The 21,912-nt window shown below is 36.1% G+C and overlaps 3 protein-coding genes across 3 annotated transcripts in view; all 3 read left to right on the top strand.

Moving 5' to 3' along the window:
• The first annotated feature begins 799 nt into the window (after positions 1–799).
• Positions 800–4,369, top strand: LOC144965451 (uncharacterized). Its single transcript, XM_078900849.1, has 3 exons — positions 800–825; positions 1,021–1,892; positions 4,284–4,369. The coding sequence occupies exons 1-3, from the start codon at positions 800–802 to the stop codon at positions 4,367–4,369; spliced, it is 984 nt and encodes a 327-aa protein (XP_078756975.1).
• Positions 4,370–5,379: 1,010 nt separating this feature from the next.
• On the top strand, positions 5,380–15,969 carry LOC144971045 (histone acetyltransferase KAT5-like). Its single transcript, XM_078911371.1, has 12 exons — positions 5,380–5,434; positions 6,774–6,831; positions 7,665–7,733; positions 8,967–9,133; positions 10,240–10,359; positions 10,747–10,896; positions 11,720–11,803; positions 12,071–12,160; positions 12,601–12,741; positions 13,184–13,277; positions 14,715–14,877; positions 15,257–15,969. The coding sequence occupies exons 1-12, from the start codon at positions 5,411–5,413 to the stop codon at positions 15,471–15,473; spliced, it is 1,377 nt and encodes a 458-aa protein (XP_078767497.1). The 5' UTR covers positions 5,380–5,410; the 3' UTR covers positions 15,474–15,969.
• A 5,361-nt stretch (positions 15,970–21,330) lies between these two features.
• Positions 21,331–21,912, top strand: part of LOC144963619 (uncharacterized) — an 8,729-nt gene continuing 8,147 nt past the window's right edge. The window contains exon 1 of the mRNA XM_078897613.1: positions 21,331–21,613. Within this exon, the coding sequence (XP_078753739.1) occupies positions 21,554–21,613 (60 nt within the window). The 5' untranslated portion in view covers positions 21,331–21,553. The remainder of the gene's footprint in view (positions 21,614–21,912) is intronic.

The following is a 21,912-nucleotide window of genomic DNA, read 5'->3' as shown; positions in this document are numbered from 1 at the left end:
AGTCTCACCTTCACCGGTGAAGAGTAACAACACGGAAGACAGCAGTCTACGAGTGATAAGTCCTTGCTCGATTGGCGTAGAGTTGGACGCTACGGGTTGTCTTCGACGGTGGGAGGGATCATCGTAATCCTACTGGTCAGCTACCGCCCGCCCCAAGCTGGGCAGCCCCCAGCAGAAAGGTGTTGACCCGCCACGATCTGCCTGCTTCAGAGGGTGCCTGTAGCTTAGAGCTTGCAAGCTTGACAAGTGGATCGTTAAACTGTGTACCAGGCAAGCAAATGAAAAAGAAAACGAAGTCCCCAGCTCTTCGATTAGCAAGCTGGAATGTAAGAACTATGCGCTCAGGACTGACAGATGACCTTCAGGCCATGGACGATGCTCGAAAAACAGCAGTAATTGATCATGAACTTAACAGACTGAACATCGACATAGCAGCCTTGCAGGAAACGCGACTCCCAGAGAGGGGATCCCTGAAGGAGAAACACTTTACATTCTTCTGGCAAGGAAAAGGCACAGAAGACGTGAGGGAGCACAGTGATGGATTTGCAGTACGCCATACATTGCTTCCTATGATCGAACCGCCAACCGACGGCACAGAGAGAATTTTTAAGCTGCGCCTGTCATCCATGCAGGGCTAGGTGAACCTTGTTTGCGTCTACGCCCCAACACTGCAAGCTTCGGTTGAAGTAAAGGACCAATTCTATGAGTCATTAGACGCCATTGTCAACAATATCCCAGAAGTGGAGCACATCTACCTTCTTGGCGACTTCAACGAGCGAGTTGGTGCCGACAGAGAATCATGGCCAACCGTTTTGGGGCACCACGGTATAGGAAAGATGAATGAGAATGGTCAGAGGCTTCTTGAACTCTGCTGCTATCGCAAACTATGCGTGACGAACACCTACTTCCAGAACAAGGCATGTCACAAGGTGTCATGGAGACATCCAAGGTCAAAACGCTGGCATCAGCTGGACATGATCATCACTAAGCGCGATTCTCTTAATAATGTTGCAACACCAGGTCCTATCAAAGCGCTGATTGCGACACAGATCACTCTTTGGTTGCCACAAGGGTGAAACTGACACCAAAGAAACTTCATTACTCAAAGAGAAAGGGCCAGCCCAGGATCAATATCAGCAAAACAGCTTACCGGGAAAAGAATATAGAGTTCAACGAGCAACTTGAGAAGAATCTCAACACAGCTCATAGAAAAGCAGAACAAAACGCACAGGACAGCTGGAACTCTCTTAGAAACGCCATTTACAGCACTGCAGTTCTGACATACGGCAAAAAGGAGCACAGGAACAATGATTGGTTTGAAGCCAATATTACTGAGATGGAGCCAGTCATTGATGCCAAGCGCAGCGCACTTGTCAGCTATAAACAAAAACCAAGTCAGAGGAACTTGCAGGCGTTGCGAGCTGCACGCAGCAAAGCACAGCAAACAGCACGACGTTGCGCCAACAACTACTGGCTTCAGTTGTCGGACAACATCCAGCAAGCGTCTGACAGTGGCAACATAAGAGCCATGTATGAGGGCATCAAACGGGCGACAAGCAAATCTACAAAGAAAACTGCGCCTATTAAATCCAAGACAGGGGAAGCCATCACAGGCAAGGACAAGCAGATGGGAAGATGGGTAGAGCACTACTTGGAACTCTACGCCAGAGAAAACTCTGTCACCCAAAAAGCGTTAGACGCAATTGAAGAACTGCCAGTACTGGAAGAAATAGACGCAGAACCGATTCTGGAGGAGCTCAGCAAAGCAATCGATGCTTTGGCCTGTGGCAGAGCACCCGGTGACGACAGCATTCCACCCGAAATCATCAAATGTGGAAAGCCAGCCCTCTTGGAACCACTACATAAACTCCTGTGTCTTTGCTGGAGAGAAGGCAAGGTACACCAGGATTTGCGCGATGCCAAGATTATCACCCTCTACAAAAACAAGGGAGACCGTAGTGACTGTAATAACTATAGGGGAATCTCTCTACTGAGCATTGTGGATAAAGTCTTTGCGCGCGTTGTCCTCGCTCGACTACAAGTCCTCGCCGAACGTATCTACCCAGAGTCGCAGTGTGGCTTCAGAGCCAAGAGGTCGACAGTGGACATGATCTTCTCAGTACGTCAACTTCAGGAGAAATGCAGAGAACAGCAGATGCCCCTCTACATTGCATTTATTGACCTGACAAAGGCATTTGACCTTGTTAGCAGGAAGGGCCTTTTCCAGCTGCTAAAGAAGATTGGCTGTCCTCCTCAGCAGCTTAGGATCATTGCCTCATTCCACGACGACATGAAGGGCACCATTAGCTACGACGGTGGAGCCTCTGAACCCTTCCCCATGCGCAGCGGCGTGAAACAAGGCTGTTATCCTCGCACCGACTTTGTTTGGTATATTTTTCTCCTTACTGCTGAAGTTTGCATTCAAAGAGTCCACAGAAGGAGTCCACTTACACATCAGAAGTGATGGGAAGCTGTTCAATCTGGCACGGCTGAAAGCAAAGACCAAGGTTCGCACAGTCCTCATAAGGGAAATGCTATTTGCAGATGATGCAGCTCTATGCGCGCATACCGAGGAAGACCTCCAGCGGCTGATGGACAGGTTTTCCCACGCATGCAGGGAATTCGGGCTGACGATCAGCATCAAGAAAACAAATGCAATACGTCAGGATGTCCCCTCTATACCAGCAATTTACATTGACAACGAGGAGCTAGAAGTCGCTGATCACTTCACATACCTGGGCACAACCATCACCAGCAACCTCTCACTTGATGCAGAATTAGACAAGCGCATCGCCAAAGCTGCCGCTGTCATGGCACAACTGAGCAAGAGAGTGTGGACCAACAACCAACTCACTTTGAATACCAAACTCAGAGTATACCAGGCATGTGTCAGTAGCCTACTGTATGGCAGTGAATCCTGGACAACATATGCCAGACAGGAGAACCGACTGGAAAACTTCCACATTCGCTGTCTACGACGAATTCTTGGCATCAGGTGGCAGGACAGACTCACTAACAATTCAGTGCTAGAAAGAGCAAACTCCCTCAGTACGCATCTCATGCTCTGCCAGCGACGTTTGCGATGGCTTGGTCACGTACACAGGATGGACGATGGACGCATACCCAAAGACATCATGTACGGTGAACTAGCTTCTGGACGGCGACCAAATGGCCGTCCAGCTCTGCGCTTCTATGATGTCTGCAAACGAGACATGAAATTGACAGGCATCGACTCAAACACCTGGGAGTCGCTTGCTGACGACCGCAGCGGCTGGAGATATGCGGTGATGGAGGGAGTGAAGAGAGGTGAGGAGAGGAGAAAGATGAAGTTTGAGGAGAGGAGAGCAAGGAGGAAAGAGAGGCAGCAGATCTAAATACCAAACACACAGTCAAACTATGTGTGCAACAACTGCGGTAGAGACTGCCATGCAAGGATTGGTCTGCTGAGTCACACCCGTCGTTGCTCTCAACAAGACTGATGAGACTAAAGCCATACAGGGCGCAAACCATCGTCTCTTGAGACGGAAGGATGCCTACCTACAGTAAATTATATATTATTATTATCATTACTCTACGGTTGCGTGAATAACCTAATATAGTGGAATCCTTATAGAGCCTACACCGCCATGCCAGAAAGTTTGGTTGACTTTAGGCACGGTTGAACACATATTATGTGACCCAACGTCTCAAAACTGTATTATGTCGGGATGTACCAGATGCTAAAAATTCAAATTATAGTTAAACAGGTCAAAAATATGAAACGTTGGTATTTAGCACTCTAAAATATGATATTCCTTCTCCTCTATAAAGCATAACAAACTCAACTTGTCGGATATTTTTGGCTACAAATTCAATTTTCAGCATCTTAATCATCCCGACTTAATACCGTTTTGAGACGAGGGTTCACATATATAAAGGACAGAAAATTTGATACCAATAAGAGGTGATGACTTTAATCAGAAGTTGACTTTAAGAGTGTTGACAGCAAATCTTAACATGTAAGATGAGACAAGACAGATGCCTGTTAGGCGATAATATATTCATTTTCCTTACATGGACAACGCTGTAATCCTCCATGTACTCCTTTTACATCTGAGTGCGGTGAGAGAATGTGAAGAAAGAGTTTTTTCATAAGAATCAACTATGCGCCGCTTAGAGTGTGACTCGAACCCAGGACCATCCGCGAGTGTCATGCGCTTAGTTCATACAACCCATAAATTGATATAAATTTTAATTTAAAATGATCATGATATGTGTTAACTTTTCAATAATCTCATTTCAAGAACATAATAAGGTACCCTGCCTAAGAAATCGTCTGTACTCCTTGGTCGTTGCAGTCATACTGCAGTCATACTGCAACGACCATTGAGTACAGACGATACAAGTTATTTTGCATTTTATTTTATCTGTTTTCCACGTTAATTTGTGTATTGTTGTGCTGACGAAGGGTTTGTACCTGAAACGTCCATTGTCTGTTTTATTCCCATACGAAGCCTCTCCGTTTTCACTCTTTCGTTAGAATTTTCACGATAACCGGCTTCAGTCAGCACCTACCCTTTTCTACTTTTCCTGCCTAAGAACAGATTCATTACTCAAATTCTCTCACCAAAGTCATGTGTAGAATACGTAATTGGCAGTTAACAGCGTTTTCTCTGTTGAAAAAAAAAACAATTGTAGGTAACATCGTTTCACATGCATCTTGTCTGTCCCAAGCCTAAATTAAATGTTAAATTAGGATGTTCTTGTTCCAGAAACCGATATGTAGCCTACTTGTTTTCAAAATGTGCACCTAGCTAGAGGCCCATTGCAAAGCGATATGATCACGTTTAGTGGATAGCGTGTAAAAGAAAAATGTTCAATTAAAAAAAAATTAATGTTATGCTTTTTAAGATTTAAATTTAAAAAAATAATTCTTGTCTCTTCTATATGAAAGAAAAGGTAAAACAGCCTCCAGCTGATCGTTCCGGGTCCCTTTTGACATTAAGGAAAGGGGTAACGTTCAGTGACACGTTTTATTTATTTATTTAGTTAGTTTTTGGCGGAGAACAACGCTGGAGTTTTGTTTTAAAGTAAGGAACAAAGAAATCCAACAAAACGCTTATTAAAAACCACTTTGATTCCACGTATAAACACTTGGTGGTTTTGTTGTCACATTGCTGGACAATCTTGCAGATCATTTCTTTGGATTGGATTAGAGTGTGGAAAGTACATAATCAAACGATTCCTTTCATTTTCTTCTTTATAAAGATATATTTACCAGCTTCCCTCAACCCCTTGTTACGGCCCACTATTGTGGGTTCCTTCATAAGCGGAAACCACTGTAGCATAATTACAAAGAAGCGGCAAAATATTTGTGGTACCTATTTGTTTGAAAATATCTGGCAAGATATTTATCAAAGCTGAAGCAATCATGGTAAACATGGCGGAACCAAAGGTTCGTAATTTTATGCTTTTGGGTTAACTAAATATCTAATTTAGGGTATTTAATGTGTTTAAATGTCAAGAGGATGCACAAATAACGGCAGATATTTTTACAAATGATTACAAATACAATATCGTCATGATTTTTATCCGTCGACGGAGTAAGATCACAAGAAAGAGTCCTGGATCTAAAAATAGCTGATGGCATTGGTGTACAGATAGGTTTCACTGCAAAAAAAAATTTAACTCAAAAATACTATTTCTTCAAACAGTCAACGCTCCCTCGCAACTAAATTATCTGGATCTTTTATATTTTATGATAAATTGTATGCCTTTGCGTTAATATTCGTTTGTCAGTTAGTTTCTTGTAGAAATTAACAATTTGGTTGAAAATACAAAACAACGTCATTTCAACTAAAGAAACGAAAAGCAACTTCAATACAGTACGTCACCAACTCCCCCCCCCCCCCCCCCCCCTCCCCCGCGCTTGTCTATTAAAATTTAATTAATTTTTCCAGAGTTTTGTAACAATTCCTACCCACCTATTGCAAAACAGATTTCTCTTTCTGGAGGATTTAACATTCAGTCTGACAAATTTTTAATAAACCACCAACATAGCGGACAATCACCCCTATCCGAGGTGTACAAAGAGAACTTCATGCCCCTATCCGACGTGTATATCCCTACTACTACTATACCTTTCTTCACTTATTCCGCAGAACCAGTGTTACCTGATGATTAGAACAAAAAATTAATCTTCACCAGCCTGCTTTAAATGTGCAGATGATGATAATAATAGGAAGAATGCGTAATGATTAAATTGATAATAATTAATAATATATATATATATATATATATATATATATATATATATATATATATATATATATATATATATATTATATATATATATATATATATATATATAGTAGTAATGATAATAATAATGATGATGGTGAAAATAATAATAATACGTAAAATAATAATAAGAAGAATGACATTTCATTAATAATAATAATAATAATAATAATAATAATAATAATAATAATAATAATAATAATAATAATAGACAGTTTTAATAACAATAACAATAATAGAATAATAATAATAATAATGATATGATAATGATAAGACTTGACATCCGACACCATGGTCTGGCATACTTCATTTGACCAGTTTGCTTTTAAGGCATAACTGCAGTCAAATATTGGTTGTGATGAAATTCAATGAATAAAAAACAAGCGATCGGTACCCTTCCCTTTCCTCCCCTCCCAACACACCCACTGGCTCTGATTGCATTATAAACACCGTTATTCATTCTCATGCTCTGTTTTTTTTTTCCTCTTCTTAAGACTGAGCTTCTTGAAGGCTGTCGTGTACCAGTTTTACTACCAAATGGAGATGGATGGCGTAAGTATTTTATTATATTTTTTCTTAGTATTCTTCTTCTTTTTCCTCCACCTCCTACTCTTCTTCTTCTTCTTCTTCTTCTTCTTCTTCTTCTTCTTCTTCTTCTTCTTCTTCTTCTTCTTCTTCTTCTTCTTCTTCTTCTTCTTCTTTTTCTTTTTCTCTTTATTATTATTATTATTATTATCATCATCATCATCATCATCATCATCATCATCATCATCATCATCATCATCATCATTATTATTATTATTATTATTATTATTATTATTATTATTATTATTATTATTATTATTATTATTACCATTCAATTCATTACTTCAAAGGAGTTATAAATCAAAAACATACATATTCAAAAGATACAATACCATGACTTGAGTAATTCAAGTTTGATTTATTCTACTAATTTAGACTTTTTAACAATACTTTGCTAATAAAATTGTACAACTGAAAAGTGCGGGACATTTTTTAATGTCCAAATAGATAAAAAAGGAAAAGTTCGAAGCAGAACACAAATCTTATATTAAATGCCTTTTTATCTATGCACAATATTTGGATGTTCTTTTAAACTCTACTTCTTAAAAGAAAAAAAAATTAAATTGCATTGTTCTGTTTAAAAAAATTGAAATTATTTCATCATTGTTATTATTATTTTTTGATATTGAAAGTCAATTAATACAAGTATTTATTTATCTAATATATTATACTTGTACCATCATTTTTTATTTTTTATTATTTTCAGTAGATGGTTAATTATTTTTTGATGTTTAAAATCATTAAAACAAATATATATATCTAGTATATATGTGACTTGAACTATTATTGTTTTTCATCAGATATGGCCGAGATCCTCAGCATCAAGGAAGTCAATAATTTGTCTATGTATTATATCCACTATGAACATTGTAAGTATATTTAGAGATTGCCACATTATTGTAAATTATCTATCGTGAATTTATGGAAGAATATCTATTATGTATATTCTTATTTAAGCCAACAGGCTTCATAATTTTTTTTATCGGAAAATGTCTTCGTGATAAAACTGATGAAGTTTCAAGTTTTAGTTATGAATATATGTGCAGGTTAACTATATATTAGTCCATACCAGTATCTGCATTGGAAAAGTCTGAAATGTATCTTGCGGAAAATAATGGTGTACCAAATCACCAGCTCAAATGACTCACAATAAATCCGTTGATTTGAGATTTTGCAGGCTGTCACTAATTTATTACATAAACTGCTACTGCTGGATTTAGGTGGGTAGTCAGATTTTCAGAGAGAAAAAAAAGTTTAAAATTCTCCTTTGACTTGTCAGTTTTACTTTATCTGAATGATTCATACTAATTTACTGCTTAGAGCCGCGATCATGGCTTCTACCGATGTCAAATGATTTTTTCTCACTTCAAAAATATATTTTATCTTAATTTTTTTACTCACACTTCTCCCTTCATCATCACCATTGCCTTTTTCACCCTGGGTAACGGTATATAACAGACAAACAATTTCCATCCTTCTCTATCCTGAGCTAACTTTTTTATCTCATTCCATGTCTTTTCACTTCTCTGTATATCAGCTTCTTTAGTTTTTCTCCATGTTCCTCGTGGCCTTCCCCTTGATCTTCTGCCCTGAGGGTTCCAGTCCAATTCATTCTTTGTTATAGTGGACTTATTCTTTCTAAGGGTGTGTCCAATCCACCTCCACCGCCTTCTCCCTTATATAGTAATAAACAAACACATATTATTGCATTGCTTTCATAAAAAGTGAAAAACATGAAAATTGCTGTTTATTTTGTGGTAAAATAAACGATGTTTCCAAGTTTTGATGATTTTTAACAACTTTTGACTCATTTTTCTCATGTTGTTGGGAAAAAGTTCATGGCAATTCCATGAACTAAATGACTTTTATATCTGAATAAAACGAAAGAATAATACTGTCATTTTGTTTGTTGTGAAATTATCTTTACAAAAATGTATACTTGGTTTTTGATAGAGACTGTTCTGTCCACGAATATTTTTTGCACACCTTTATCAAATTCTAATTTTAACAGACATTTTGAAAATACTTTAATTTTTTAGCTGGATGGTAAGGGGGTTAAGATAATTTTGTTTATTTTATACTTTTGATTTGTATCAATCAAGATAATAAGAGATTGGATGAATGGGTGACAATAGAACGAATGGACTTGACTAAGCTGGAACAACCAAAGAAGGATGTGAAAACGCCAGTCAAGAAAGAAAACACACAGACAAACAAAGCAGTGAATGGAGGGACATCATCTCGACCTAGCAGTCCAGAACGTGAAATTGTAAGTTATTTATGATTGTATTAAATAGGTCTGTTGTCATTGCTCAAAACATTTTTCCCATAATTTGATAATAATAACTTGTCATATGTAAATACCATAAATAATAGTGGTTCTTTGGTGAATTATAATTTTTATGAATTAAACTCCTGTTTCCTTCATTGTCAATATTTGTTTCTCATTATGCTGTAATTGATATTTATAATGCTGTTGTCAAAACTCTTTATCTTTTCCACGGAGGTCATTGATTACTATCTTTGTTGAATGCATTCAGTTTCATTCAGTTCTGGATATATTTTCTCTTTCCTCCTCACCTTTAGTGGTTGTAGCTAATGAATTTTGTGTCAAATAGAGTCAAATTAAATGTGCTCGCTCATTTTTATTGTGATATTGAAGGCTAGTGTTTTGTCTCTATATTAAATATTAAGCAATGTGTTGGAAAGAATATGCAGCATTTTGATTGCCTTAGATTTCTATCTCAAAATGGTTCTCGATATTTTAATGAAATCTATTAAATCATCAACTGATTTTGTAGAACTTATTTTATATATGTACATTGACATTGATAACCAGTCTGACGAGTTAGTCACTCATATGAAAAAAAGTAATGTCCTGATAAAATTAGGACTATGTCCCGATTTGGTAATCTGAGAGAAATTCAAAGAAGAGAAAAATTAGACTTGTTTTTAATGTGTATGGAAATGACCCCAGCATGTCTCAGGATTATACTTTTTTGACAACTAATTAAAACATGGACCAGAAAAGGCTCTATAGTCCAGACGGTATTGTGTGTTAGAGTGTCCTGTTTTAGCTCTTTGAAAAGTTGGCTGCTAGGATAATGGTATCTTGTTCATATTTATAATGTGATTGAGAACTATAGAATAAGGATGATGATTGTAGGATGAAGGCAAAGTGAGCTGACCTTTTTCTCATCCTTTTTCATTGTTTCTCTTCACCCATTTTTTTTTTTTTGTTGAGCAAAGCAATTTCACATTGTTTTCTTTTAAAGTACTAGATATTAGCTAGTCTTGAATTTGCTGGAATGCTTATTCAATCGTAAATTGGGAAAATTGAAAGATAATTGATTTCATTATTCATTTCATTTTCAGTACGAGAATGGCTCAATGCAAAGTCTTGGTCTCAGTGGGTCAGGTGCCATGAAACTCCATATAGGAGGGGGTGGGGCTTCTTTTGGAAGCCGAAAAAGAAAGTTAGAAGATGACCTGAATGTAAGTATACATGATCTTAAGATAAAGTTCTGTATTCTTCTTTCTTGCTTTGTCTGGCACCTTTCATACACACTTGTTCAGATCTTTATCTTACACCGGTGCCTACTCCTTAATTTATTTATTTGATACATGATCTTGGTTGTTTTGTTATTCAAACAAAGTCAATGGACATTTAAAGGTGTGACATAATATAATCTAAAGTGAATGGTTAAGTTAGCTCATAGTTTCCTCCTAATTTTTCAGGCAATCGATGTAATTCAAAATAGTGCCTATTCAATGTGGTCCATTCACTCTCAGGTTGGTGCAGGCTATGGACCCCTTGTAAAGCACTTTGAGCATGTTAAGTGGATATTGTGCTATATGAAATGCGAATTTTAAAAATTTCAGGCAGACTCCCAAGATGCCCCATCCACCCCCCGACAGACAGGAAGCATGGTTGCCCATCATGATGACATTGTTACCCGCATGAAAAATGTTAGTCTGATAGAATTTGGGCGATGGAGAATCAAGCCTTGGTATTTTTCTCCATACCCACAGGTAAAGCAGATTTAATCACCTTCAGGTTGCTGTTGTTTTATTGATATACATTAAGTTATAATCATATTGCTCGTTGCTGGAATCTTGTGTTTTTCTCGGGTGCTTGTTTTTCTCTCTTAAAGCAATTTTTTTAAACTTTTCAAACTTGTAATTGAGTGCTCAGTCAGTTGATCTTTTTTTGGCCTATGTAACCATTAAACAATTTTTTTCCATCAATGAAATGTTGTGAAGTGCAGTGAGCTCAGTAAATCCATGGAAATATTCTATATAAGGGCTCATAATTTATCTTCATGTCACCATCTCAACCATTGGATAAAAAGCTTTTGGGTGGTAAAAAGAACGTTAGATTGGGGGGAATTTTTCAATTTCATAATAGATAAGGATTGTTCCCTGTTGATTAAGTATCCATTATATTAGTTGTTAAGGTTTTGGCTTGATTGATAAATTAAAGAGATATATGATCTCTAGTTTTTATGCAGGAGAATCATTTTCCTTATCTATGCATTGTCAGTGTATTTATAAAGCAAAGACATTTTTAAAAAAAATCTTTTGTCTACATAAAAGGCCAGGTCAATGCAGGATATAAATTATTTTTTTTATTTTGATGTACTAAAGATTATTTTGTCCATGTACCCATTCCTATCCTAGCGGCACTTAAGTAAAAATGACTGCTATTAATATTTGACAATCACTTTATTAGCAAAAAAACTATCAAGGTTGATTTATTTGCTGAGTAAGCACAGACAAATCGTCATTGATTTTGACTCAGATAATTCAACAATTATAGCTTTTTAAAATGATTTTGTCCAATTTTTACTTTCAGGAACTGACCACACTTCCCATTTTGTATATATGTGAATATTGTCTAAAATATTTGAAAAGTGCCAAATGTTTAGAGCGTCATCTGGTAAGTTGATTTCTTTCTGTAGATTTTGAACTACATTGCAGTTATTGATTTTAACGTTGAATAATAGATTTAGGTGAAAAGATGAGCACTTATTGGGCCTCATATCATAAAAGCCCTGCTCCAGTTCATATTACAAATTGCCTACTAAACAAGGCTTTCAATATTTTTTACAAACTTCTGTTACTATTCCAATGTCTGTTTTACTCTAGATAATATTTGATGTGTATTTCGTTTTCATCTTTTTCTTCTTCTTTTTTTTTCCAACAGGCAAAATGTTTATATAAACACCCACCTGGAAATGAAATATATAGAAAGAGTAATATTTCTGTCTTTGAAATTGATGGCAGAAAAAATAAGGTAATTAACGGTTTGTGTGTATTATTTTTTTTACTTTTTCTTTTTCTTTTTTTTTTTCTTTTTTTTTTTTTATATTAACAAAAAAAAGAAAACAATTTTATTTGTATGTATGTTTGGCTTTTTAAAAATTATTTGATAAGTGAAATTGTTAGTTTATTTAATTCCCAATTGTAGAGAATCCACATCATTTTACAGAATTTCATTTCAAAGGGTAGTCTGTGTTATAATGACCCAACTGATTTTGAAAAGTCAGTTTAACTGGTTCCAGTAGTACTTTTTAATGATCCTTTGAAATTAATTATCTTTATTATATCCTATTTTTTCAATGTCATCGGCAACCGATATGAAGAGTGTGTAAATAGAAAGATTCCATGAAATGTTATTGGCTAATTTATTTTTCTCTCAATATTTTTATTGTTTTTTTTTCTTTCTTTTTTCAGCAATATGCACAGCATCTATGTCTACTTGCCAAGCTGTTTCTAGATCACAAAACCCTTTATTTTGATACTGATCCATTCCTCTTTTATTGTATGTGTGAACAAGATGCCCGAGGATATCATTTAGTTGGATTTTTTTCTAAAGTAAGTGTTCATCATTACATATAATTTGGCCCACTTTTTGTTTTTTTTAAATGAAAATTTTATTCTAATGATAGCAGTGACCTCTCGACCAATTATCTTTGTTAAGAGCGCTCAATATTACACAAGAATTTGATAGTGCAAATGATTAAATATGATCATAACAATTCTTTTTTGTATTAGGAAATGTTGAATTTTTTTAAGCTAATGGAAAATTGAAGTGTTGTATTTAGTCGACCATTTCTTATTATAACTGAGTTTTCATAAAATGGCTAGAATTTGTATTTATATTAACTAATACGATAAGAGTAATTTTTGGGTTTCTCTTTTTCTTCTGTCAATCCAGCATTTTTAGTGCTAAATCATACAAATTCTTATATAATTTTTCTCTTGCCAAATTTGCAGCTTATTTAACGCCTTTTAACTTACTATTTTTATACTCCAGGAAAAGGAATCAGCTGAAGACTTTAATGTTGCTTGTATTCTAACATTGCCGCCTTATCAAAGAAAGGGCTATGGGAAACTACTCATAGAATTTAGTAAGCAATATTTTTCTCTCTCATGTTTTAAGTTTGAATATATGGGGTGAAATTTCTGTCTTTGACATTTTGCCTACAACTTGTTTTAGTTTAACCAAACCACTGCCATAAAATATGGGAGAAAATATTACTGTGGTGATAAGTGTTCAAAATTACAATCCCAAATTATACTGAAGGTTAACAATGATACCCCATGGTGATGTCACAGATGTTGTGAATTATTCTTGCCTTACCCATGTGATTATATAAGAGGATTTTTTTAACATGGTAACATTACAGTACCTACAAGCTTGAATCTTGACAAGAAACTGGGACAATGATGAAAATGTATACAATGAAACCTCACTTAACAGCAGCCGTCTATAATAAGGCCTATGTAATAATGAGCATGGACTGCATTGATTTTAAGATATTTCTATTCGTTGTACCACCAAAATGTATTTTCTGACAAGTTTGTCTAAATCCCAAATGTATTTTCTGACAAGTTTGTCTAAATCCCAAATGTGTCTGTATGATTAGGCTTAACTCCATCACTCACTCAATCCTCTCTGGGCCTGCTGGCCCTTGAGGCAATGCAAGGGATCTCCACCTGGTCCTGTCAACAGCTATACTTGTGGCCATCTCGATTGACAGACCTTTCTGCTTACCTTTCTGCTTTCAGTCCCTCTCTACAGTACGTCTCCAAGTCTCCTTGGTGGCGGCCTCGCTTCCTCTTTCCTTGGGATGTCCATAGCAGAGACTTCCTTGTCCGTGTTTCATCAGGTCTGCGACAGACATGCGCCAACCATTGCCATCGTCTTCTTTTAATGAGACTCTACTTATACTTATAAACTCTGTCTCGGGTCCTCATTTGAGATTTTGTTTGGCCAGAATATCTTGGAAGATGCATCGCAAACATTTGTTTTGGAATACTTCAAGCTTCTGGATGATACTGTCCAGGATCTTCCAAAACTCTGATCCATAGAGCAAAGTGCTCAAGACATTACTCTTAAAAATCTTTTTTTAGTGTTGGAATATAATCCCATTGTTATTAAATCCCCTTATAATTATTTTTACTGTTAAACATCATTCAAAGCACTTGGTATCAAGAAGACCTCATTGTACCTGTGTTCCAATGTAGCAGGCCCTGTTCTTGTGAAATTAAGGCTAAAGGTGATTGTGTATCAGTTTAGCAGTTTCATGATCAGGCTTTGCTTACATTTGGTGTTTAGTTTATAAAAGTATTCTGTTGTTTGATAAGACAGATATTTTCCACACTCTATATCGTCGCACACTCATCTGTTATTTAGTCGTAATAGATAATGGTAACAGTATAGAGACTAGTATGATAATCAATGTCTTTTACAGGAAAAAATAGATTCAATCACAAAAACACACACAAAGGGCATTGGACCTTGAATAATAAAAAGGTGCACTTTTCTGTGTTCTTTCCATTAGGCTATGAACTGTCCAAAGTTGAAGGAAAGACTGGTTCACCTGAAATCCCCCTCTCAGATTTGGGACTGTTGTCGTACAGAAGCTACTGGTCTCAAACTATCCTGGAAATTCTACTAGGTCTGAAACCAAATGAAAATGGGGACCGTCCATGCATCACGATCAAGTATGGAAATCACATCTTCATTTTCTTTTCTTCATCTTGTTCTCTTTTTACCGTTTTTTAATCATTTTGTCTTCACACTTTGGACCAATAAGGTTTTTGTTTTATGTATTTCTTTGTTAGATTTTTTTTTCAAAAATTATTTAACTAATTAATTTCTATTTCTATTTATTTATTTTTTTAAAATATTTATTTATTTATTTATTTTGTATTATTTAAAAATATGCAACATATCATGTTTATGATTAGCTTGAAGTGACAACCTACATATTTCTGTTTTGGATTGTTTTTTAATTTTTTTTTGTGGGTAATTATTTTTAATTTTAATTATTGTTCTTCAAACTTGATTGATTCTATTGCTTTTTTTTTTCTCCAATCTCAGTGAAATCTCAGAACTGACGAGTATAAAGAAAGACGATGTCATCTCCACCCTGCAGCATCTCAACCTAATTAATTATTACAAGGGCCAGTATATCATCACTCTGTCAGAGGAGCAGATCCAGACTCAAGAACGAGGCATGGCCAAACGGCCAATTCGTATTGACCCAAAATGTCTGCATTGGCAACCCAAAGACTGGAGCAAGAGGGGGAAGTGGTAGAAATCATATCGTCCCAATCCTTATGGTTTTGAATATTTTCTTAGTCGGCTTAAAGCTCTCATATAATCATGCTATGCTCAAGAGTTCCTTAAAGGCTACTAATGCATCAGGTTGCTAACATATTTGAGTTTGGTTAATTCTAGATGTGCTGATAAGCCTCAATGCCTTGTCGCACACAGCTTATATAGGCAGATTTAAAGAATGTCATGAATTAAGTTGTTACGTTGACTATTGAGACACTGCTAGATATTGTTAACTTCCTCAGACATATACAGATTTAGTTTTCCAGTCTCAACCTTCAAAGTCTTTGACACAAGCCAGTAATAAGCTGTTGATATGGTACAGGATTAGAAATGGTGTCCAACTTAGATTCTATATAAATTGTCACATTAAAAGACTTTGGTAATAAGAAATAACTCCAATTCCAGGGTTCACCATTATGTGCAAATTTCATTTATTATTTATGTATTGAAAAATAAATGAGAAGAAAATGTGAGCTTTTTTTATTTTTTATTTTCATTTGACATCTGGTTGATGCGGGTAGAAACTCCCTCAGGGGTGGTTGAATGTTGATCCTCACCGAGCTAGTAGATTCTTCAATGGTCCACAGTCTTGGTTTCTCTTCTATTCCCTTGTAACTTGTCTTGTCCATGTATTGTATTGTGTGTTTGTTCGTGATTGGGACTGTTTGATTTCACTTGGACAGAGGAAAACAGATTTATTTATATTTTTTTCCTTGTAATTCAACTTTCCATTATATATTAGGTTCTTTGATTTGTTTTTAATAAGTCTTTTCATCCCTTTTGAGACAGTTCCATTGCAGGACTTAAAATTAGTTTCAGACTAGCCACAAGGAAATACAGCTCTTGATCTGCTTACGATCTCTGAATTTGTCCCCTGAGTCGTATGTATCATTGTGAAGAATATGGGTAGTAAGTTGTCCCAACTATGGGGTCACCTCTGTGGTGTAATGGTAGCACCATCTGACCAGTAATCAGGAGGGCTGAGGTTCAATCCCCACTTGAGGCGAGCTGATTATGTGATGTTTTTTTTTTGTTTTTTTTTCTTCTTTATCTGACACTGTTTCATACTTGCCTATTTAGATGTTAGGCATTATTGTGTGTACAGTACTCTCTTTTTTGCCATATCTTTTATCCCCCCTCTATTGTTTTCTCTTTCCATGTTACTCTGTCTTTGTTCTCGAGATGAGTGGGAAACAGTCAAATGTATACTTCATTTTTTTTTTTTGAGGGATGATATTTTTTCCATTGTAAATCATCTCTCTGTTCTGTACTATTATTATAGTTTTTAGAATTGAATATATTGTAAACAGCTGATAAGATGTATATGAATCAGTACCTGAAAAATCATCTCTCTATTATGTACTGTAATCTTTTTATTTTATGAACATATGATTTGTAAACATTTGAGTGTATTCCTCTTTGTGGGTTCTTGTGCTTGTGTCTAGATGAGACTTTTAGGTGATCTCACTCTTGAGTACACTGATAGTGTGCTCTTGGAATCTTCATCTGTTCCCTTTTTAAACCATTCCCTTTTGTCTTACTTTTGCTTATGTCCTTTAAATTGTAAATCTAGAATGTTTTTACTATACAATTTTCTTCCTTTTTACTTGCTCTGATCTGACCTAAATGTGTTGCAAGCGCTGTAAAACCCTTAAAAACAAACAAAAAACAATATTGTACTGTTTGTTTGTTTTGTTGGGTTTTACGGCGCTTGCAACACATTTAGGTTATATCAGCGCCAATATTGTACTGTGTAAGCATTTGAGTTAATCCTTCATAGAAGGATCCTTTGCTTGTGCCTGGTTGGGACTTTAAGATAATGTCAAAATAGGCACGTTGATGGCTTGCTCATGGAATCCCTATTTGAGCCAGTCCTCTATGTCTTACTTTTTCTTTGGCGCTTTTAACTTCAGATCTACAAGTTTTCCCGGTAACATCCTTCTTTATAGTGGCACTGTAATGACATAAAAGTGCCATAAAATCCCTAAAATCTAAAAAAAAAAAAATTTTATTAAGGTCGTTTGTTTTGCTATCATTGTCGTCAATTCGGTCATTGCCAATACTTACCTACTTAACTCTTTGACTTCGTTACAAAATGAGACACACTATCTTTTATGGTAGTTTTATTTTAATAAATACAACGAAAATCACGCATTCAAAGAAAAAAACAATCTATAAACTAAAACATCTTCAAATATTCATTTGTACCCCACACTATCAAAGACTGGAACGCGGGTGGTTGGATGGGAGCATCACCCTTGAATCATATACCTATGATGTTCGCATGGGTGTACGATCCGATAGTGATGTCGTTTCTTCTTCTCTTTACTAGCCTATCCTGCTTCTTTGGTTTGTGATTGTATATTTGACAGGGATATTTTTTTTCCTGCAAATCCTCTGCCTGTTTGTTCTTGGTTATTTATAATTTAGCTTATGATATCTTTAGGTTATGATTTTGATTTACATTTGTACTATTTTTGTTAGATTGCTTGTTTTTTTGTTTCAGCGGTCTCTCATATAACCTCAATTGTGTTGGAAGAGACCTAAAGCAACAAACAAAAAAAAAAAAAAAAAAAGACTGGAACGGAACAGATTTAGAAATTTTCAGTCCAAAGACCAACAATGGCTGTCACATTCAACAACTCTCATAATTGAGTCGATTTCGAGTAACATTAACATTCAGATTCAGAATTAGTAGAAGACCCAATAGGCCCGCCAATATTAATAAAATACAAAATAGGAGAAAAAGGTAAAACTTGCAGCCACTCACTCAAAAATCAAATCTAAAACCATGACAATGAAATGTAGAATACACTTACTGTGCTTGCTTTTATCTCTGTAAAAAACAGACAGACCCATTTTATTTTATCAGTATAAGTATTTAGCTTGTTTTTTTTTTTTTTTTAAGTGAGCTTTTATATTAGCGCAATATCCACTAAATGTGCTCAAAGCGCTTTACAAAGGGTCCCTGATCAACAGCAACACATAACGTGTAGAAAGAGACATGACGCCTATTAGGCGATATTACAATTTTTTTTCGACAGAGACAACGCTGTTAACATCTAGGTACTCATTTTACACCTGAGTACGGTTAGAGAATGTGAATAAAGAGCCTTTTCCAAGGACTTAACTATGCGCTGACCAAGGCTCGAACCCAGCACCTTCCGATCCGAAAGCGAGTGTCATACGACTAGACCACATAGCTGCATTTAGGCATTTAAAAAGAAAAAGCTATTCCAAGGTGTCTAATATCTTCTTGAAATGAATTAGGGTTTCCTTGAACTAATTTCACCCAGCCAACGTTTAAAAAATGAATTAAAGTTGTTTTGTTTTTAAATTTCGACCACTGATGACTTACTGTGACATTGACAATTACTTATGTGTGTTCTTGCATGTATGTGTATGCAATATAATTCGCACGCAGCCACTCACACACTCCATCGCCATTTCGAATAAAAGACACCTCTCTGCTTATTTTTAGCACTTCGCCATTAGTTCCAAATTCAATTCCAGGCACCATGACGTGCACATACACAAACCATTGTAATTGTAACATATCAATAAAGTTCTCGTTATTCATCCCCAAACGGAAATTTGTCAAGGGTTTATTCAAAAGGAAGGTTTAATTAACCGGGGTCTCAGCGCCGTTATTAGGTTAGGGAGAGGTGGCTTGCTGTCAGCCACATTACCAGGTGGATATTCGAATTAGGTATCTTTCGTGTACGGAGCAAATATGTGACCCACCGTCTCAAAACGGTATTATGTCGGAACGAACCAGATGCCCAAAAGCCGAATTTAATGTTAAACTGGTCAAAAATATAAATTGTTGGCATCAGCACCCTAAAATATGGTATCCATTCTCCTCAATAAAACATACAAACTGCACACAAGACTGATATTTCTGGCTATAAATTCAATTTTCAACATCTTAACCATCCCGACTTAGTACCGTTTTGAGGCGAAGGGTCACATATCATACTGTTGAGCCACACGGCCCCCTCCCCAACCAACGTTATGGCAATGTACGCGTACGACTGCCTCTTTGTATTTTACTAAACCAAGCCAACCGCAACACTGAATGTGCAGGACGGGACAAGCTGTCTGTAAGACCCTTTTTTCATGTTTTAATTATTATTATTATTATTATTATTATTATTATTATTATTATTATTATTATTATTGTAATATATATTGCTGTTACCTGACAAGTGTACTAATTTTACACCTGAGGACGGCAAAAGATTCTGGGTGGGGATCCTGACCTCCCATAGTGGGCAGGGAGGTACATACTGTGTCTTCTATCCCCTTATATTATCTGTTTTCCAACATGCTTTCTGTCTTTGTCTTGGAATGAGATTACTTGGTTTTGTCTTGGCCCTGGCCGGAGTCCTAGCTGGGAGGGAAACAGTCAAAGGCATAGATATTTTTTTGGGAGATGATATTTTTTTCCTTGTAAATCATCTCTCTGTCATGTATTATCTTATTTATTTTTAATGTATAATGTAAGCATTTGAGTGTATTCCTCCTTGTTGGATTTTGTGCTTGTGTCCGGATGAGACTTATAGGTGATCTCAAACTAAGTACATTGAAGGTATGCTCTTGGAATCTACATCTGATCCCTATTTGTTCCTAGTTCCCCCTTTGTCTTACTTTCTCTTGGTTTCTTTAATTGTAATTCTAGAACTTTTTACTATCCCATTTTCTTCCTTTTTACTGGCGCTGATATGACCTTAATGTGTTGCAAGCGCCGTAAAACCCTTAAAAACAAAAACAAAAACAAACGGCAAAAGATTGGTATGAGTAAAGAGGCCTTTCCAAGCATTCACTTCGAGGTCACTCACAACTACAGGATTAGCTGAGTATCATACCAATAGGCACAATGCCGCATGTACGAGTAAACATCTTAAACAAATAATCAGTTTCCAAAGTTCTCTGTTTGAATCACAGTTCCTTACGCATACTTTAACTTAATATTGTTAGTTCGTGATGTTAGCTTATGAGATGATCTCTAAATGTAGAATCTTATCAACATCTTCAATTTTATTTTATTTCGCAAGAGCTGTTAAATAAAAAATACACATACACTCTTTCTCTCTCCCGCCACCATGTTTGCGTAATTAGGTCGCTCTCTCTCTCTCTGGGTGGGGATCCTGACCTCCCATAGTGGGCAGGGAGGTACATGCTGTGTCTTCTATCCCACCACACCCGTTTTCCAATTGTTTTCTGTCGTTGTCTTGGAGTGAGATTACTTGGTTTTGTCCTGACCCTGGCTGGGAGGGAAACAGTCAAATGCATAGTTATTGTTTTGGGAGATGATATTTTTTTCCTTGTAAATCATCTCTCTGTTATGTATTATTATGTTTGTTATTTTTAATGTATAATGTAAGCATTTGAGTGTATTCCTCTTTGTTGGATTTTGTGCTTGTGTCCGGATGAGACTTATAGGTGATCTCAAACTAAGTACATTGATGGTTTGCTCTTGGAATCTGCATCTGATCCCTATTTGTTCCCAGTTCCCCTTTGTCTTCCTTTCTCTTGGGTGCTTTAATTGTAATTCTAGAACTTTTTCTTATCCCATTTTCTTCCTTTTTACTGGCGCTGTTATAACCTAAATGTGTTGCAAGCGCCGTAAAACCCTTAAAAACAAAAAACAAACATCTCTCTCTCTCTCTCTCTCTCTCTCTCTCTCTCTCTCTCTCTCTCTCTCTCTCTCTCTCTCTCTCTCTCTCTCTCTCTCTCTCCCCCCCCCCCCCGCCTTCCTTGTATGTATGTAAAAAAGCTAGGGATCATTCTCTCTCTCTCTCTCTCTCTCTCTCTCTCTCTCTCTCTCTCTCTCTCTCTCTCTCTCTCTCTCTCTCTCTCTCTCTCTCTCTCTCTCTTTCAACCAAGAAGAAGGTATGTGGTGAGATGCCCAGTAACATGCTTCATAACTACGTCCTCATTTCAAGGTTATCCTTATCGCGAATCATCAGTTTCCAAAGTTCTCTGTTTGAATCACATCCCAACCACATCAACAAGTCATAGATAACATCCTTCACACTAAGAATACTATTCATCATGGAATCAAGAACATTGAATGCTGTGTTTATTCTTGGAATAATTCAACTGTCTGCCAGTGTAGGTTTGAACTTGAACCACGAGTTAACGGAACTTTCTAATTTGTACATATAAAAACGATAATACAATAAATTATTATTATTATATTATTATTATTATTATTATTATTATTATTATTATTATTATTATTTTTATTATTATTATTATTATTATTATTATTATATCAGGGACGGCTGGTAATAATGGGCAGGGTGGGCAAATACCAGCCTGTTTTTTTCAAGTTATAAGCTGTATTACCAGGTTCGAAATAATCTAATCTAAATTAGATAATTTCAAAAGTTACTACTTAAACTTGATAC

The sequence above is a fragment of the Berghia stephanieae genome, chromosome 1 (assembly GCF_034508935.2).
Source record: "Berghia stephanieae isolate SIO BIC M18660-M18661 chromosome 1, UCSD_Bste_1.3, whole genome shotgun sequence".
In the NCBI taxonomy this organism is placed as follows: Eukaryota; Metazoa; Mollusca; class Gastropoda; order Nudibranchia; family Aeolidiidae; genus Berghia; species Berghia stephanieae.
This window is presented reverse-complemented; position numbering and strand designations above follow the sequence as displayed.

What these genes read in the sequence shown, in the direction of transcription:
- LOC144971045 (XM_078911371.1), top strand. Translation starts at nt 5,411, where the DNA reads ATGGTAAACATGGCGGAACCAAAG. An exon ending in TAAACATGGCGGAACCAAAG is followed by an intron (nt 5,435 to 6,773) that starts GTTCGTAATTTT and finishes CCTCTTCTTAAG; the next exon opens with ACTGAGCTTCTTGAAGGCTG. An exon ending in TTGATGGCAGAAAAAATAAG is followed by an intron (nt 12,161 to 12,600) that starts GTAATTAACGGT and finishes TTCTTTTTTCAG; the next exon opens with CAATATGCACAGCATCTATG.
- LOC144965451 (XM_078900849.1), top strand. Translation starts at nt 800, where the DNA reads ATGGCCAACCGTTTTGGGGCACCACG. An exon ending in AACCGTTTTGGGGCACCACG is followed by an intron (nt 826 to 1,020) that starts GTATAGGAAAGA and finishes TTGCAACACCAG; the next exon opens with GTCCTATCAAAGCGCTGATT. An exon ending in GTGTCTTTGCTGGAGAGAAG is followed by an intron (nt 1,893 to 4,283) that starts GCAAGGTACACC and finishes TCTCATTTCAAG; the next exon opens with AACATAATAAGGTACCCTGC.